The sequence below is a fragment of the Crocodylus siamensis genome, chromosome 12 (genome assembly GCF_052110815.1).
Source record: "Crocodylus siamensis isolate JL-2025a chromosome 12, ASM5211081v1, whole genome shotgun sequence".
Lineage (NCBI taxonomy): Eukaryota > Metazoa > Chordata > Crocodylia > Crocodylidae > Crocodylus > Crocodylus siamensis.
In genome coordinates this window covers 15,156,764-15,175,272 of record NC_143406.1, presented here as the reverse complement: position 1 = coordinate 15,175,272, position 18,509 = coordinate 15,156,764, and the positions used below count along the sequence as shown (strand labels likewise).

The 18,509-nt window shown below is 47.4% G+C and overlaps 3 protein-coding genes and 1 pseudogene across 10 annotated transcripts in view; 3 read left to right on the top strand and 1 right to left on the bottom strand.

The window, feature by feature from the left end:
- The first annotated feature begins 447 nt into the window (after window positions 1-447).
- Window positions 448-3,164, top strand: C12H1orf174 (chromosome 12 C1orf174 homolog). Of its 2 annotated transcripts, XM_090024824.1 has the most exons (3): window positions 454-779; window positions 1,285-1,785; window positions 2,753-3,164. In XM_090024824.1, the coding sequence occupies exons 1-3, from the start codon at window positions 687-689 to the stop codon at window positions 2,855-2,857; spliced, it is 699 nt and encodes a 232-aa protein (XP_089880950.1). In that variant the 5' UTR covers window positions 454-686; the 3' UTR covers window positions 2,858-3,164. The 2 variants fall into 2 exon arrangements, with proteins under 2 accessions (XP_089880949.1, XP_089880950.1); XM_090024823.1 differs by having other exon boundaries at window positions 448-779; window positions 1,285-3,164.
- A 2,871-nt stretch (window positions 3,165-6,035) lies between these two features.
- On the bottom strand, window positions 6,036-12,190 carry DFFB (DNA fragmentation factor subunit beta). 2 transcript variants are annotated; one of them, XM_090024821.1, is made up of 7 exons: window positions 12,047-12,190; window positions 11,640-11,766; window positions 10,647-10,835; window positions 9,935-10,014; window positions 9,560-9,730; window positions 8,591-8,691; window positions 6,036-7,558 (listed from the first exon to the last, which is right to left on the bottom strand). In XM_090024821.1, the coding sequence occupies exons 1-7, from the start codon at window positions 12,188-12,190 to the stop codon at window positions 7,339-7,341; spliced, it is 1,032 nt and encodes a 343-aa protein (XP_089880947.1). In that variant the 3' UTR covers window positions 6,036-7,338. The 2 variants fall into 2 exon arrangements, with proteins under 2 accessions (XP_089880947.1, XP_089880948.1); XM_090024822.1 differs by lacking the exon at window positions 10,647-10,835.
- A 12-nt stretch (window positions 12,191-12,202) lies between these two features.
- CEP104 (centrosomal protein 104) overlaps window positions 12,203-18,509 on the top strand; it is a 41,159-nt gene continuing 34,852 nt past the window's right edge. For 4 of the 6 annotated variants that reach the window (XM_090024818.1, XM_090024816.1, XM_090024815.1 and 1 more), the window contains exons 1-3: window positions 12,203-12,326; window positions 13,218-13,331; window positions 14,125-14,298. In XM_090024818.1, coding sequence (XP_089880944.1) covers window positions 12,241-12,326; window positions 13,218-13,331; window positions 14,125-14,298 — 374 coding nt within the window. In that variant the 5' untranslated portion in view covers window positions 12,203-12,240. Of the gene's footprint in view, window positions 12,446-13,217; window positions 13,332-14,124; window positions 14,299-18,509 lie in introns of all 6 variants that reach the window. The other 2 variants (XM_090024817.1, XM_090024819.1) reach the window with 2 other exon arrangements.
- LOC149854694 (18S ribosomal RNA) lies at window positions 14,790-16,598 on the top strand (annotated as a pseudogene).

Here is an 18,509-nt window from a genome sequence, read left to right as displayed (position 1 = left end):
CAACCGAGATCCACGTCCAAAACGTGTTGGACACTGACTGCACAGACGTGACCTTGTTCTCTTCAGCATCAACCCCCATTAAATCATTTCTGATCTTCTGAAATAACATCCAAAACGTCACTTTTGGGTTTATCTGATCATAAATGGTTAGTGAGGGAAGGAGCTTCCTTTGGTCTCCTGTTTGGACACGAGAGCCTGCGTCAAGGGGCGTTGGGGATACCTACGAGGATCAAGGGAGCAGTAAATGAAGGGGCTCAACGCCCCCCCCGCAGTCCCCGAAGGGTGACAGCAACGGGGGCACAAAAAGCGCATTCACTCTGGACACTTCAAATGCTGCCAGCTGCCCCAGCTCCTCCCCCCCGCGGGTGCTGCTTTCTAGGATCTCGCGATTTGGGAAGCAGCCCATCCCCCGCAGCCGGAAAGGCCGCCCTCCTCCTGCCCGTCACAAAAATGGCGCCGGCTGCACGCACCCCGCGGTGGTTCCGATGTTGCCCGCAAACACCCCCACGACTCCTCTCCCGCCCCCCCTCCCCATTCGGGCGCGCGCCGTGCAGTCCGCATGGGGGAGGGGCGGGGGCCTTTGCTCCCGTGCTCCGGGTCCCGCTCGCCCATAACAAAGATGGCGGCGGCGGCGCCACCCGGCTCTGTGGGGGCTTCCCCGGATCCTTTCGGCGGTCGGCGGCCGTATGAGGACGCGGCAGGCGCGGGCCGTAGGGGCCGCCCCGCCGCCTGCGCACGAGGGGCCGGCGCGACAGGCCGGCGTGTGGCGAGCCCGCCTGGTAAGGGGCGTCGGGGCTTCGGAGCGGGCGTAGACCCGACCCCGGCCCCGGCGGGTGACTTCCTGCGTGTCGGGTTGGTCGGTCGCTGAGGGGCGAGGCTGAGGCCCGGGAGACACCGTGCCCTTCCCGACCTGGCCCGGCGGTTGCTAGCACCACCAGACTCCCCCACGGGTCTCGTATGAATATGATAGAGGCCGGGGCGGGTGTAGAGGCCGCGCGGCCTGTGGCGCCGTGGCCAGGCCCGTGTTTGACGGTACTGGCTGAAGCGGGTTGAGCTGCGAAATCCGCGACGACCGATGTTTCTGGGGACACGGGGATGATCTGTGCTTCGCTTTCCTTGTGTGGAGGCTGTCAAACGAATATCTTTTTTCGGGAACCACTGGTTATTTGAAAACGAAATCTCCCTTTACGTGGTAGAATTGAATCAAGCTGAAGCCCACCCAGCCTTTACTTAATGTTGTCTAGTGCAGTTTGTAAACATCAGATCCTCCTCTTTTTGTAATAGGCTTCCTCGCACAAAGCAACTGGCCGACAGCCCTCAAAGAGGCTAAAACGTGAAAAGAGTAGTTTAGTAAAATCAGATTTACAGGAACCGGTGTCCAGAAATGAAGGTATTCCCTTGGCAAGGGAACAGGCGGAAACATCTGATGAAGACGTGGAGGGCTGTGTCCATGATCATCCGAGGCTAGAAAGCAAAGGCAGTAATGGTCCAATGATTAATGAAGACATACAGGGGAATGGAAACCATGTTTCCATAAAACCCTCAGCACTAAAAGCAAGTAGCTGCCCACCCAAGACAGAAAGTGATGAAACTCTTGTGCAGAACCAGGACCTCAGTGTGGACGAAGAGAGTAGCTGCAAGAGTACGGAGTCAGCTGAATCCGAGTTAGAAGCTGCAGATCTTCAGAAGAAACCATTACAACTGGATAATAATGCTTTTTTAGATGAAGACAGTAACCAGCCAATGCCAGTAGACCGATTTTTTGGAAATATCGAGTTCATGCAGGTAGGAAGACACTATTGTCACTCCTTCCTTCTGGTCTCTCAGTTATTTTCCAGCTTTTGGTTCACATGTATTGAAATACAGAACATCAGGTTGGTGCCAAAACTTTAAGCAACTATAACCAATATTGGCAACCAATTAAAGAAGTATCCATGTCTTTAGGGTACAGCTGGCTGAAAAATTCTGAGGGGGCAGACTTACTGAAAACTGTAGCTTTATCTAAATCAAAATGATTTGCAAGAATGCATGTGTTTTGATTAAACTTACCATTGAGAGTAGGGAAGGCACAGTATTTGCTTAGAATATATTGGCTTGCTTCTGTAAGATAATTTTTTTTATTTTGATGCCTATACAAGTAGAATTCATATACCATATTACATGGTCGGCAGATAAGAATTGGGAGGTTTTTACCTAATCAAAGCAGTGTTACAGTGATGCCCAGCCATGTTTTCAGGAATATCCCTTGAAACAGTCTGATTTCTGACAAGTTCTGCTATTGGACCCAAGCAGGAGACCGAACAATGAGTTTTCTTTCTAGCTGTACTACCATCACCCTGTAACTTTGGGAAAGAAAACATGTCAGTTTTTTTTTATTTTTATTAATGGTGACTAATTCTTGACCGTCATATTGAGACTCTGTGGCAAGCCCCTTCTAAACAGCAGCTAGCCCTGGATGCCTTTTTTTTTTTTTTCCTTTGCAAAAGAAACAAGAGGCACTACATGCTGGGGCAAGTGTGTCTTGCTGTTGGCCTGAGTAGTTGGCCCAAGTAGTGAGCCAGATAAACCTCAAAACTGCTGCTCTCTAAGGATTATATAGAGTCACCTGTAAGAAGTGCAGGGATGTCTGTAACTGACTTGGCATACTCCAGTTATGGAACCTTTGAAAAGTAATGGGAATAATTAGGTTGTATGGGAGGGGTGCTCTAATTGCAGCAAATTATTTTTGTTAATTAATTATCCTTCCTTAAAGGACCTGCCAGCAGCTGCACTCCCATGCACCGCAATGAGCAGAAGAGAGTTTAGAAAGCTCCACTTCATTGCAAAGGAAGATGATGACGATGATGATGTACTTTAAGCAGAAAATGTTCAAAAAATATATATTTTATGAGACAAAATATTTACTGAAATATTACGGTAAGAATTGCCATCTGCTGTTCTTCTCCAAAATGACTTCTTTCTACAGGTTCCTTTCCCCAGAGAGAAATTCTAGCAGGGTTTGCGTCTAAGCAAATATTAGACATTTTACAGAATTCATAGTTGAATGTGGAAAGAGGAATGTATATTTTAATGGATGTGGAAATGAGTGATTGTTGCAAGATTTACAAGCCATATCAATTGTTTTTACCAACTGCATAAAATTAAAGCACTTGTTTTATTAAACAGCTATTTTCCTTTATTTGTTTCTTTGCTGGGAACAAAATTCTATTATGCAAATTTGGGTTCATTCATTAAATAGAAATGATCATGGTTGACTCACTGTAAGGTTTCCTTTAAAAAAAAACAAACCAGACATCTAAGAACAAAATGTGTGCACTTATGTAAATGTTGTGGTTCTCTGCTAGTCTCTAGTATCCAAAAGAGATTATCAGGTTGCCCTTATGTCTAGGGTCAAATAGTTCATTGCTAAAACTTACTAGCTTGACTTCAACATTGAAATGGTAGTTCTTTTGGTAAAATAATTCTGTGCATATGCCAGTTTAGGTTCCTTTTTATGGGTTTTTTTAAGGGGTTTTTTGTTTTTTCCTCCTGGGTTATAAAATAGCATGTTATCAATAGATTTGAAGATTTTTATTGTCTAGCAATTCAGCAAACATCTAAAATATGAGCAGCAAGATGGACCTGCTCTCCTTCATATCACCAGTGATTCTGCTGGTCATATACTGCCCTCATTTGTACTCAGTACTACCCTGTCATCTTCAGTTAGTTTGCAGATTTTACTGATCATATAGTCATAGAAAGTTAGGGTTGGAAGGGACCTTATCTAGTCCAGCCTCCTTCTCAAAGCAGGACCATCCCCAACTATATCATCCCTGCCAATACTGATGGGTTAACAATTCTGTTCCTAATACTTAAGAATGGAGAGAGAAGATCCTTTATCTCCAAGCTCTCCAGTAAATCACTGGTAAGTGAATGACCACGTTCTTTAATCAAGAGCAGGCCTGCAAAAGGCACTCTTTGTGTTTTCAGTGGTTCTGGAAAATAATTAGCACCTTCAGATGACTTCGGGAAAACTGCTAATTCCTCTAACATTCATGATAACACTTCCTTGAAACTGGTAATTATGCAATAAACTCCTAAGGCTTTATTTATTTATTTAACTGTCAGTAATTGCTTTCTCTATTTCCAGGGAAGTAAAATAATGATAATAATTAGCAGATAGCTTAAATATTGATTTCTATAGCTACAGCCTATTAAATGTTCACATGAAAATTCTAAGCCAAACAAACAGTATATGCCTGGCATGTTATTTACAATTACACTTCAGCTAATCTGTTGTTGTTATCAGCCATATTTCTTGCTGCTGCTTCTTCTGAGATCTACAAACATATTAAACTTTTTATGATTTTTAACTAGCTAAAGTAAGGGTGAACAACTTGTAGCATAGGTGCCACAAGTGGCACAGGCAGCCTTTGTACATGGCACTTGGCAAATTGAGGAGGGGGCAGGGAGCAGAAAGTAGAGTTGCAACTCTGGCAGGGAAGGGATCAAAATGGCAATTGAGAAAGACATGGGGTTTCATTTGTGGCATGACTGCCAAGAAGATTGGACCCCACTGAGTTAAACCATACAAGTAATCTGTTGTTTTGCCATTTTATCTAATGCATGTCTACCCAGATAGCATGGATTTCTTATTTTCAGTAGCCTAGCGAAGGGTGGTACTTAATATACAGGGAGCAAATGGCATGTTGAATTTGACTATAGGATGATAATAGGACCTTTGTTATAACCAAGGGTGCACCAATAGAGATTTTTGTGGCCGATACCAGCGGCCAGTTTTTAAGGAGACATATCGACCAATATCAGTCCAGTTTCGGATACACAGCCCAGCAGCATGGAGAGCTGTATGCAGCTGGTAAGTCTGTTGTGGTGGAACGGGAGGAAAGAAGCGTGGGAGGGCAGATAAAGGCCCCTGTGGTGAGAGAGGGAGTGGGGCTGGTGCTGTCCAGCCAGGGCTGCAGCTTGTCGGGGGGTGCCGGGCAGCTTCCACTGTTGCGTGTACCCCAAGGGAGGGGGATGGCAGGTGTATGCCTCCAGATCTGTGTGGGGTGGGCTGCCACTGTGGGCTGGGGCCAGGGCAGTGCTGGGCTTTTCCTGGAGGGGGACTGGGCCAGGCTGCTCTCAGGGCAGGTGGTGGCAATGCACAGAGGTGGGGCTGCAACCTCTTCCCCCCTCCCAGTGTCACCACCCACTGTGAACACTGCCTGGCACAGCCCCTGATGGAAAGAGCCTGGTGCAGCCCCAGCCCGCAGTGGCAGCCTGCCCTGCCCCGTGCAGATCCGCATGTTTATACCACCCAGGGTGTGCACAGCAGCAGGAGCTGCCCCCAGATGAGCTGCGGCTATGTCCCACCTATCCCAGCCGGACTTTCTCTCACTGTGGTGCCTTGATCTGTCCCGTCCCCTCCCCCCCAACACACACCCCCTCCCTTCCCACCACAACAGACTTACCAGTTGGACGCAGCTCTCCATGCTGCTACTGCCGGGCTGTCCTCCTCGCCTCCTACATGCTGCACTGTGGCTGCGCACGTGCACAGGCCATTTATCAGCAACAGGCCAATTTCTGATGAGTCAATTTTCTTTATATCTGTGCCAATCCAATATCAGACCAATGTATCTTTGCACCTGTAGTTATAACACCTTCAGAAATTATCAACCGGAATTAAGTGTACAGATTTCATAGTTAGAGGTAACCATATGTTAAGCTTTCAAACTTGTATTTTAATCATGTTTGTTGATATTTTTTTTTTTTTGTAGAGAATAAACACTTGTCTAGTTTTCAATAGGGAAATGTATTTCATGGCCCTGTCACTCATGAGCCCTTTGTTCTTCTTTGTCTGGCATTAATGACAGAAATTCATGTTTATTGCTTGCTCTTTGGAAGAAACTGGGATATGAATAAATGGATAGACTATAGAGGCATAAGAAGGTAAGAACTTGCTACAGAGCAGCTTGTGGTTCTAGCTCACTTGATTTCTTGCAAGCAGTTTATAGACACTCACACACAACTTCATGGGTACTATGCATACACTGTGATAGATGGCAATAGTTCTTTATTACTTTAAAAAAAAAAATACAAAGATGCACTGAAGTTTCTCATCCAGCTAGTACCTGAGGATCTGCCTGACTTCAGACAAGTCTTTTATAAAGTGGCTCATTGACATCTTGTTCCAAAATCGTGGAGGTAGGAACAGCATTGCTGAATGAAGAGTCTCAGAGATAACCAACATAAACCTGTTTTTTCTTTAATATCCTTCCTAGGCAGGACTGTTCTCCCCACAGAAATAAAAGGCAAGCAAGCTTCAAGATGAATGTAAGGAAGGACGGGGGGAAATAGAGCACTATTGTTGGAGCGGCAGCTCTGCCATGGCCTTACTAGGCTGTACAGAATTTATGTGCACAAACCAATGTCAGTAAAAATAGTTTGGAAGTAGTTAGAGCAGAGGCTAGAACAAAGGATGGTTACTAGCTTTGCCAGTGATTCAGCTTTTGTAAATCTGGGTTGCAGGGTTGCCTACCATCTAGAGAACATAAGGTACAAACTAACTTCTTTGCATGCTTAAGACTTAAAGGAGGATTTGGTTTGGCTAGCTAGTAGTTATTGTTTGCAGAAACAACTTGGTTTTTCTGCAGCTTGATTTGTGGACCTGAACTTACAATAGTAAAGAGGTTGAGGCTCACTTGATGAATAAGATGCTAAACCTTTTGCCTCTTGCTTATTCAAATCTATCCAGAGTGTAATAGTCTTGAACCATCTGGCAGCTTGTGGTCAGTATAAAGGGAGATTTTCAAAAGTACCTAGATGTTTGAGGACAGGTTATGTCTCGCTAATGGGATTGGTGAACCTAAATTTGTTAGTCCCTTCTGAAAATCACAAGTTACTTTACCAGTATTGAGGAGTCAGTAAAACCTTCCCCTTATTCACCACTTACCAAACAGTTCAGGATTAGGAATCAGCAAGAAGGATGGATTTTTGTTTTTAGAAGACCCCCTTTTTGGTTTAAAATAGAAGCAACAGTAGAAGTAAAGAAAATCCAGTACTATTGAGTTTTGGAGTTTTAGCTGCCTCCGTGTAGTGCTTGTGGCCAAACGGAGAACCTCTAAAGCCACAACACTTGGCATCAGGTACCCTTTTTCACTTGCATGTGAACATACTAGAAATTATAGGTGTTGCTTTGTACAGATGAGTGGCAGCCAGCACCAATGGTATGGAAAATGGAATGATTTCTGTTCTTGTTAAGTTTGACTGCAGTGGGATTTCACTAAGCAGAAGAGATCTGATTACTTCATACAGTGCGCTAGCTTTTTAAAACAATAGCAAAGAGACATTCCAAGGATGTCACTTCAAGACCTTGCATCTGCGTTTCCTTTTCCTGTAAATTTTAGTTTTGTCACAGCCAAGATTGTGATTGGTTTTCTTATGGCAAGCAATATGTACAAGCTTGAGATTGTCCATAGTAAAAAGCAACTGGTAGAAGTATTCCCAGTTCACTTCTCTTCCATCTTGCTTGTTGACAGCTTCTGCCAGAGTTGGAATAACAGTACGTTTCTTTTCTATTCTGTAATAGACAGTAGATGGGAAAAGAGTATTTAATTAAACAGCAGCTTTTCTTTTAGAGAGAGAGGCCTCCAGTATCCTCTAAGGAGAAGTAAGTTGACCCTTTTGTGAAATATATGTCTGTGATGATATTAGGATAGGTTTTCAGTGGGCAGATCTACACATGCTTTAATGTGCATTAGCCTATTTTAATGCGCATTAAAACATCACAGAAATGCCCTTGCACCTTTTTTCTAGTAGCTCACAATAGAGGTACTAGATTTAATGCATATTACTTAAAGCACATTAATGAATGTATTGATGGTACATGCAGGATGCAGATTTTTTGGGTTAGTCAGGGTCAGCGATATTTGGTTGGTTTGATGTTCTTAAAGAAATGAAGGCCCCACTGGCCTCCTGAATTGAGTTTCCAAGTGTTTAACACCAAAAAATGGTTCTAAGGGATTTGGGATATGGCAGATACGGAAGGGGAAACAGTCTTGTTAGAGCAGGGGTATGCATACCCCCTGGGGGTACTTGAGAAGGCACTAGTGGCTATGCATGTGTGGGCAGGGACAAAGAGCCGCCACTAGCCATGCCACACTGCCACACAGACTCCACCTGCCCGCCTGGATGCAGGGGAAGCTCGCATATGGCGGCGGCTGCTGCTGCTGCTGCTTCACAAACAGCTGCACGCCACCCTCCCTTCCCCACTCTGGCTATGCGGGGGGAACATTGATCCAAAAAAGTTGAAAAACCTTGTGTTAGAGGGTTGGGGGGGATGTTTGTCATGTATAGGGAGCATGTGGGGATAAGAGAAGACACAGATAAGTAGACTACAGAGCAATGTCTTCATCTTCAGCATCTTACTGTTACTTCTCATTCTGGCAATTGCACTCTTCCACATTTGTGCTTTGCAAATACAGCAGGTAGGCCAGCCATCATAGGTCACTACTTAATTTTTTTTAAAAACAGCCCGCTGGCTCCTTCTCAGATGCCTAGCATGGATGGTATATAATATGCATGCTCAGTCTAAGCTTTGTATTATACGTACACATGATCAAGATTCCATGTACTGAAGAGGATTCTGCTCTCCCTGTTACTGTAGGGGTTGACTGAATGTTTACACAGGCAGGCATCCATGTCAAACGGCCCCTATAAATGTGACAGTGAGAGGACAGCCAGTTTACCACTTTGAAAAAAAGATGAGCAGGATCCAAGTCTGCCATGGACAGAGCTTTTCTTTGCAACTGAAGGAATAGACCAAGTAAGTTATGATAACCCTATCCTCTCCTACACTTGGTTAGTCTTTCCATTCACAGGCAAGTAATATAGGTTAACTAACGTATGCCTGATGCTAACTGACATCCAAGTAACTGGGTTCTTCCACAACTGCCGTCATTGCAAACCATGTCCGTGTTTGCTGAGGCAGCCAATGCCAGCTGAGAAATAATAGGGGAAAATACTTGCTCATGTGAGAGATCAGTGCGTTGCAACTCTTAGTGTGGTAGATGTTTGAAACCCCTACATTAGCCAAGGACTAAAAATCTTGTCTTCAAGTTCCTGCTGTTGCTATTGCTCTATAGCAGTATGTGGGCCATTGGTTCAGGACAGCAGATGGTAAATCCAATTTTGTCAAGTATCAGAAAACAACTCCTTTAAAGATGACATTTTATATGCATAGCTGTTGCCACTATGCCCTACTGCAAATCTAACTGAAATGTCAACCTAAATTAGATATTTTCCCAACATGAAATACAAAGTCCTAGAAAGTCCTGCTCTCTGCAACAACCTGGCTCCCTTCTCTGCCAGAAGCATGGTCTTTTTAAAGTTGACCAAACTGCCCTGTTCCTGCCCCACCCCATATAAGCTACTGTGGATAAGTCACTTGTTAATTTCAGCTTCATAGTTAGCTGCTACCTAGCAGCTTTTTCTCCACAATCCCCAGTAACACTTACTTTCTCAAGTGTGTTATAAACTCCAATAACCTACATGCTTGTTCAAGTGTCAGTCTTTAACTTACCTGACAAGAGAACCAGCCCTCTGAGGTGCAAATGCGGGCTGCTGCCTCTCCTCTTCTGTCAAAGTAACATCCGTTATATTTCACAGATCTCAGTTTGTCCAACATAAGGTCACTGATGCTTTTATATTTGGCTTGTGCTGTTGGAGGAACAGCTGAAATATAACTGCTAACCTTTTTGGGGAGAAAAAAACACTAAGTAATTCCTTAGATGATGCTTATTGCCCTCTGAGCTTACTTACTAAATCCAGTATACTTCTGTGTGGTACTTGGATAAGGTGGTTCCACAACTGCCCATGGAAAAACAGTTTTCAGCTAGCTAGGTCTAATATAAGGTACTCTTTTTCAGCTAGTTTGAAAATAAACTGCAAATTTTACCTCTTTCATGTAACTTCGTATGCGGCTTTCACAACTGTACCTCATGTAACTTGATTTATTCCTAAACCGAGGCTCTATACCTATAAGGAATAAAAGAATACATCACAACTTGTTGACACAAATGTCCAGTTGCCTCTCTTTTCTTAGGAAACCAGGTGACTTGTGTGTGAAGTTTTTCTGTCCTGTTTTGATGCGCCTGCTCTGGGCCAGTGACTGCCAGACTAGTTGGCCTGTCTAATCACTCAGTATATACAAAGGGGGAAGAATGTCAATCTAAAAAGTTTAATATTTACAAATAAAGTGTGGGTTGAAAACGGGAGGCTAGTAAGTGGAAGTAACTCAGCACTGCACCAAATTCCTTTATGGATGTAGTGCTTAGCAGGAAGACAGGTGGGGAGCAGAGAGGGATCCTTGTTGGGTCATTTTAAAATAGCACAACATAGTACTGGAGGTCATTCACCATTTATCAGAAAATGTGAAACGTAGTTATGTGAATAAAGGTACACTAACTTATTGCTGGACCAGTGTACCCTTCTGGGTAGTAAAATTTACCAGACTACACCAAGGATGAGAGTAATTCCCTTAGGAGAGTAACAAAGTGCAAATGTAAAGGTTAAAATTGGTTGTGGGGGTGGAGATGTCAAGGGCCCATGTTTGCAATCCAAAATAAAATTCATCAAGTGAAATTGTTAGTGGAGGTGTACTGATTTACCATCAAACCACTTTTCATCTTCCTCTCTGTCTTCTGCCACAATATTTTCACTTAAGTTATGAATGAGATCCAGTAGCAGCTTCTGTGTCATGGGAGCCTGTTTATCAGATAGCAGTCTCTGGGCAGCCTCAACAATGTCATCTTTTTGTTTGTAAAATGCATTTAGGAAGTGACTGACATCACTGATATCTAGATTTTTGAATGAAGAAAAAATGTTCTGTTACTTTTAGATGAATGCACCTTGTCCAAAGTATTTTTGTGGTGGGTTTTGGACTGTACCCTCAAACAAGTAATCAGGAACTGTATAAACAGGGCTTGTTACTAAGAGTACCCTGCTGTTTTTCAACCTTTGTTTCTGATTTAACATAGTACTTTGGGATTTACTGCTAAAACTCCAGGTTTTTTCCCCTCAAAAGGGGAAGGAAACCTCCCTTTATGGACAAATTCTACCTTCCCCCTAGCGATGTTCAACAGCACTTTGCCCTGTGAGCCAGGCCTTACTCTGGAAGTAGTCACAGAAATTTGGCTCACCAGGCATTAGAGCAGGGTCTTAGCAGGCAGTCAGGTGCCCAGATGGAAAAGGAGGGGGGTGGGGGAAGAAGTCCTCCCACTGCTCTCTTCCAACAGCATTTCCTTAAACAGTAACACCTCACTAATAACAACACAAGCCAGTACAGTTTCTTTGTTTTTAATGCAAGGAAGCAGAAAACCAAGCATAATACACCCAAGTGTACTTTTAAGTTGACACATGGCCAGCTTAAGCTCAGTGCTGTACTCCACAGGTCAAGCAGTATTCTGTGATGCAGTTTCAGCTCTGCCATCCCCTTTTTTTGGGAACTAATGAAGCTTTTGTGCATCTCACCACCCTGTTGCAACAGGGATGTAGACTGAGTAAAACCTGACATGCTGAATTTTAACCATAAGCTAACCAAAAGCTTTTGCTTCCTCTTTGGTATTGCTGAAGTTGCCAAATAAAGCGTTCCTACTACTTACATCCTTGCCAGGTCTCCCCTGGGGCTAGTAATACAAGGTCTGTGTTATCTGGCATGTGGCGGAAGTAGCCTTCAGTCACCTCTGTCCCGTCCTCATACAGACACGCCCGACAGCCCGTCCCAGGAAGCTGTTTAATAAAAACAAACAAACCCAGGTGTTTTCCGTTTCTTGAAGTTCAGCAAACAACAGGCAAGAGGAAATCTGCAAAGCTCAAGTTGCTAAAGCAGGGCCCATCACAGCCCCCATCTGTGCCGTTGCTGCCGCTCCGCTTAGTCTCGTGGGCGATCCTCACGCGAGGGCAGCCCCGGACCGCGCCAGCTCCTCCCCGCCGCTTGCTTTCCCCAACTACAAGAAACAGCCATTTTTCTGTTGCAAAGCCCCGAGACGCCCGGGGGCGGCGCGCAGACCTGCAGCAGCTTGGCCCCCTTGCGCAGCAGCTCCTGCAGGCTCGCCGCTGCCACCCCGTACTTCCGCGCGCCGCTCAGCCCGCGCACCTTGGCGAGCCGGGGCCGCTGGGCCATGGCGCGGCGCAGCGGGGCATCAGTGCGCATGCGCGCAGGCGGCTGGTCTGCGCCGGAGACTCGCCGAGGCAGGGTGGCGCATGCGCCTCGGGAGTGGTGCGCATGCGCGGGGTGTGCCGGCTGGTTGCCATGAGAGCCGCGGCCCGGGGGTGGCGGCGCCGTACAGGTGAGGCGGGCTCCGCCGGGGGTCTTTTGACCGCTAGGCCTCTCGCCCGTGGTGGTCTCCTCGGTTTGGAGGTGGCGGCGCGGCCTGGGCCCGAGGGCGGCCGGGTGGATTGCTGCCCGGTGAGCAGCGCGGCTTCGGCCTGCTGCGGGCTCTGCCCGCAGGCCACGGGGCGAGCGGGTGGGTGCTGCACTTGGCCCAGGAGGAAAGCCTGGGCCCTCGGGCTGTCGCCCCGAGACGGGTCCGGACGACGGAGACCGTGGCTGTAGCGGAGGAGCCGGCCGCTCGTTAACGAGACGCGTGTCGGCTCCTCTGTTCCCACCCGTTAGTGAGACAGCGCAGCGCGCGGGTGGGGGTCTGACCCCGGAGGGTTTCTAGGAAAGCCTCCTCTTACCCGCCCCTTCCAGCCCCCTTTCCTCCTCTCCGCCTTATTTTAATTCTGCTGGCTTAAGTCCTTAAGTGCCTCTTTACAAAACTAATCCTGAAGCATTTTGTTGATGCTCCCTGTATTAATGGAAATGGCTTGAAAGGCCCCTGGGAAGTGCATAGAAAAAGCTACTTAGAGGAAATGCTGGGGCTGAACAAATATTTAAGGAATCCATCTGAATTTTCAGGGTTTTTTGCTTTTATTAGAGGAGATTGGTAAAGTTACCCCCAAACTACTGATATTTATTTATACAAAAAATATGTAACAGGTCCTTAAACTAAAAATGAATGTGCCAATGGCTCTTAAAGAAGAGCCATCCAAGTAAGCAGCTCTCCCTCCAAGTACAGATGGCAAGTTTTGTAATTTTTTGTTTTAGTGTCTTGTTTATTTCTTGCTGTTTCTTACTGAATGTTTAAGCTTAATTTTTAATATCACTTAGTGTTTTTCCCATTCTGTTTTAAATGCAGAATGCCACACAAGATTGGGTTTGTAGTTCTCAGTTCATCAGGACATGAAGATGGCTTTAGTGCAAAGGAGCTGATGGTTCATGCACCAACAGTTAATGGATGGAGATCACCAAGGTACCATAAGTGATAAAAGCTCTTGATATTTTGTAAAAAAGTGTTAAATACAATTCACTTACAAATGAGAGAAAAAAGCAGTCAATAAGTTAATATCTTTTAACCTGGTCTTAAATTTTTATTTCTTGGGTTTATATAATCATCATTGTAGGAGTATGGTTTTACATAACTTCTTGAACTTCAAATAAAATACAAAAAGCTCCTCAAAGTTCAGTACCAATTCTGTGTACTGCTTCAAGCAGCCCCTTGCTCAGATGAGTCCCCTTCAAAGTCACGTTTCTGTCTGGAACAGCTTGCTGGCTCAGGAAATAAATTTTCCTTGAGAACGATCAACCAAGTTGCATATTTCCGTTCATCCTGTTGAATCTTTATCCTCAAAAAACACCCCCTTCACTGCTCCCACCCCCTGTACAATCAGAAATACCACCACTTTGAAATCCAGTAATTTAAAAAAAAAAAAAGTATTCTTGGGCAATCCATCTGTTGCTAAGTAACCCTGCCAATTTTTTAGTAAACCAATAAGCTGGTCCTTAAATTTTAAAAATGTTTTTCAGTTTCCTGCAAAGGTCCATGTAGCCAGCAGGGCAGGGTCTGTTTATATGCACTGCAAGCAAGGTACCACAGGCACGCAACTGAAAAGACGAGATGATTTTTTTTTTTTTGTATTGTAGCCTTTAGAATCTTAAGGTTTATAAGTAATTGTGATAGCTAAATGATTGTGACACAAAAATGTGATTGAAAATGACAGTAAATCTTTAACATGATGACTACTGCGAGTTCTGTTCACTTCCAGACTCTGTCAGTACCCACAAGAAATTGTCCTTCAAATGGTAGAGAGATGTCGCATTCGAAAGCTGCAGCTGCTTGCACACCAGTACATGATCTCGAGTAAAATTGAGTTTTACATTAGTGAAAATCTTCCGGAATACTTTGCACCTTACCAGTCGGAACGGTTTCGAAGGCTAGGGTAAGTCAGGAGACAATCTGGCTCTGTTCTTTGAACCAGGAAGGAGTGTTAGCAGCCCCCGGGATGGAGAGGGGTCACCCTGCCTCCCTCCCTGCAGAGGGGCCCGGAAGGCCATTGCCCGTGGGCTGCAGCTCCCTCAGCTCCATCATTTCGTTGCCCAGCCCGGCCCTCCAAACCCCCTGTCCTATCGCCGTCACCCCCGCCGCACCCTTGGTGGTGCGAGGGCCGGCCAAGAGGAGCAGAAGAGGCGCACAGTCCTGGGACAGGGCGAGGGGTAGCCTCACGGCCCAGCGCCTGCCCTTCCCTCCCTGCCGTCCTTCCCTGTGCCGTGGTCCCTGCGCCTTCCCCAGCCCCGGGGAAGAGGCCCTGCGGGGCCGCCAAGGGGCGGGGGGCTGCAGGCAGGAAAGTTGCTGGCCCTCGCTCGGAGGCCAGCGGGCGCCCGTCTGTGAGGCTACCCCTCGCCTCGCTCTCCCTTACCCAAGGAGCGCGGCTTCCTGGTTGATCCTGCCAAGCATGTGCTTGTCTCAAAGATTAAGCCATGCATGTCTAAGTACACACGGCTGGTACAGTGAAACTGCGAATGGCTCATTAAATCAGTTATGGTTCCTTTGGTCGCTCCAACCGTTACTTGGATAACTGTGGTAATTCTAGAGCTAATACATGCCGACGAGCACTGACCTCCAGGGATGTGTGCATTTATCAGACCAAAACCAACCTGGGCTGGCCCGGCCGCTTTGGTGACTCTAGATAACCTTGGGCCGATCGCACGCCCCCGTGGTGGTGACGACGCATTCGAATGTCTGCCCTATCAACTTTCGATGGTACTTTCTGTGCCTACCATGGTGACCATGGGGAATCAGGGTTTGATTCCGGAGAGGGCCTGAGAAACGGTTACCACATCCAAGGAAGGCAGTAGGCGTGCAAATTACTCACTCCCAACCCGAGGAGGTAGTGACAAAAAATAACAATACAGGACTCTTTCGAAGCCCTGTAATTGGAATGAGTACACTTTAAATCCTTTAACAAGGATCTATTGGAGAGCAAGTCTGGTGTCGGCAGCTGCGGTAATTCCAGCTCCAGTAGGGTATATTAAAGTTGCTGCAGTTAAAAAGCTCGTGGTTGGATCTTGGGATCGAGCTGGCGGTCCGCCGCAAGGTGAGCTACCGCCTGTCTCAGCCCCTGCCTCTCGGCGCTCCCTCGATGCTCTTAACTGAGTGCCCTGGGGGTCTGAAGCATTTACTTTGAAAAAATTAGAGTGTTCAAAGCAGGCTGGTCGCCGGAATACTCCAGCTAGGAATAATGGAATAGGACTCCTGTTCTATTTTGTTGGTTTTCGGAACTCGGGCCATGATTAAGAGGGACGGCCGGGGACATTGGTATTGTGCCGCTAGAGGTGAAATTCTTGGACCGGCTCAAGACGAACCAAAGCGAAAGCATTTGCCAAGAATGTTTTCATTAATCAAGAACAAAAGTCGGAGGTTCGAAGACGATCAGGTACCGTCATAGTTCCGACCATAAACAATGCCAACTAGCGATCCGGTGGCGTTATTCCCATGACCCACCAGGCAGCTTCCGGGAAACCAAAGTCTTTGAGTTCTGGGGGGAGTATGGTTGCAAAGCTGAAACTTAAAGGAATTGACAGAAGGGCACCACCAGGAGTGGAGCCTGCGGCTTAATTTGACTCAACACGGGAAACCTCGCCCGGCCCGGACACGGAAAGGATTGACAGATTGATAGCTCTTTCTCGATTCTGTGGGTGGTGGTGCATGGCCGTTCTTAGTTGGTGGAGCGATTTGTCTGGTTAATTCCGATAACGAACGAGACTCTGGTATGTTAACTAGTTATGCGACCCCCGAGCGGTCAGCGTCCAACTTCTTAGAGGGACAAATGGCGTTCAGCCACCCAAGATTGAGCAATAACAAGTCTGTGATGCCCTTAGATGTCCAGGGCTGCACGCGCGCTACACTGACTGGCTCAGCGTGTGTCTACCCTATGCCGACAGGTGTGGGTAACCTGTTGAACCCCATTCGTGATGGGGATCAGGGATTGCAATTATGCCCCATGAATGAGGAATTCTCAGTAAGTGCGGGTCATAAGCTCATGTTGATTAAGTCCCTGCCCTTTGTACACACTGCCCATCGCTACTACCAATTGGATGGTTTAGTGAGGTCCTCGGATCGGCCCCACTGGGGTTGGTCACAGCCCTGGTGGAGCGCCGAGAAGACGGTCGAACTTGACTATTTAGAGGAAGTAAAAGTCGTAACAAGGTTTCCGTAGGTGAACCTGGGGAAGGATCATTAACGGGGTCACCACGCGCAGTGCCGTGTCCCCCCATCCCCACCTCTGGTGGCCGCGCATGCGTGCACATGCCAGCCACATCCGGGCCTCCGAGCCCCATGCACAGACCAGCCCTGGGACGCACCACTCGGCATGCAGGATGGGCCCCCACCCCGTGGCTGCGGGCGGGACCCAGGCACCGAGCAGGCCCCCGGGGTGGCCCCCAGCTCTCCCGGGTGGCCCCCCCCGCTCCCCCTCCCCTCAGGGAGGCCAGGAGCGGGGTCCCCGGAGGGGCTCCTGCCTGGCGCCAGGGGTTGTCTCTCGGCAGCGTCGGTCCACCGCCAGGCCGCCTGCCCCTCTGTGTGGTGTTACCCTCTCTCGCTCTCGCGTCTGTGTTGTCCCCAGCCTCCTTCCAGGCCACGCACCCCAGTGGGCCGGTTGGCCAGTCCGCGTCCCCAGGTTTCCCTCCCCAGCCCCTTCAGCCCTGGCTGAGCAGGGGCGCAAAAGGGGCGCGGCGGCAGGGCGCATGGCTGTCAGCCGCAGGCAGGCGCCCATAGTGGCTGGGGTGGCTGGCGTGGGATGGGGAGGGCCCGTCCGGGCGGGTGGCCGGCCGGCCCCAGAAGTGTCAGCCCCCAGGGAAACTAGCCGGGACCTGAGAGAAACCCCAGCCCCCCTGACGGGAAGGTGCTGGCCATGGCGGTGAGTCCTGGCTGCTGCCCTCCGGGTGGATGCTTCCCCTGCCTCATGGGGTTCGCGGAGCCGGCTGGAGGGTGCCGGGCTCAGCTCCATGTCCCCCTCTGGCGCCTGTTCCTCACATACCCGTCCACGGGGGGGGAGGCGGTGTCCGGAAGTGGGGGTTGGGACCACCCAGAGTTTGGAACTGTTTCCCTCACCCCAAGGTTACCAGGTACCTCGTGCTCTGTCCCCTCGGCGAGGCAGGCGGGGGAGAGGGGGTGCTGGGCCGGAGGCTCAAAGACTTGTGCGTCCACGCAGGCAGCCATGGGGAGGTCTGCCGAGGGAAGGCGGGCACGTGCAGATGTGCCCGTGCCCTCGGCGCTCCCTGCCTGCCTCCCTCTCCCCGTTAGCCTTGGGTGAAATGTTGCTGAGAGATTTTCCAAACAGTGAAATAGAAATTCTGCCCCCAGATGTCCCTATGCAACCCCAAAGTAATAAAGTAGAATATAGTGGGTGGGTACCTGAGAACAGAATTTTGCTCTGTAGTCTTTTCTGTGGGCTTATATTAAATGTAAGTTCAGATATTTTGGAGGCTTATTGGCTGACATTTGTGTGGTTTGCATGTCTCATACGCACATGAAAAAAGCATGCTTATTCTTTTCCTTTCAATGACTCACAGGGGAGACATGTATTGAATACTTTTTTGTAATGTGGCAGGCAAGGTTCTTTGGGTAAATGTGATATCCTTTATTAGACCCATGAAATAGTTGGAAAATGTATTGTTTGCAAGCTTTTGGGCACAAACACCCTTCAGGCATAGGGAGAGCCTGCTGTTGTTTGTGCGCTCTCCTGGGTGGAATAGAAGCCTAAGCCAATATGAAAAATGCAGGTCTGTGAAAATGCAAATGCACGGTCAGAAAGATCAGAAGGGATGGGAGATAATAGGTGGGAGACAGGTAGGTTGGTGTGTGGAGAAGGGGAAAGGAGGGAATGTTGACTTGGTGATAGAATGTAGCTGGTATCACATTGTATTTATCCAAAGATCCTTATCTGCCTATGTCCATTGACTAAAATGTCTATAACCAACACCTCTGAAACATGGAAGATGTAATTTTTTTGTAATGTGGTAGCTCTTAGAAGCATCTGTCATCAGTTTGACTCTCCCAGGCACAAACAAAAAAACAATGTAGTCCCTTCCTGAAATAGCTTGAAATTGATATTTATAGCTACATTTGTATCATTATGTATGGAAGTTTTCC

Excerpts from the sequence above, each read along its gene's own strand:
- C12H1orf174 (XM_090024823.1), top strand. The coding sequence starts at position 687 with ATGAGGACGCGGCAGGCGCGGGCCGTAGGGGCCGCCCCGCCGCCTGCG. Across the intron at positions 780-1,284 it reads GCGTGTGGCGAGCCCGCCTG|GCTTCCTCGCACAAAGCAAC; the intron begins GTAAGGGGCGTC and ends TTTTTGTAATAG.
- DFFB (XM_090024821.1), bottom strand. The coding sequence starts at position 12,190 with ATGCGCACTGATGCCCCGCTGCGCCGCGCCATGGCCCAGCGGCCCCGG. Across the intron at positions 11,767-12,046 it reads AGGGGGCCAAGCTGCTGCAG|CTTCCTGGGACGGGCTGTCG; the intron begins GTCTGCGCGCCG and ends TTTATTAAACAG. Across the intron at positions 10,836-11,639 it reads AGGGGAGACCTGGCAAGGAT|ATATCAGTGATGTCAGTCAC; the intron begins GTAAGTAGTAGG and ends TCAAAAATCTAG.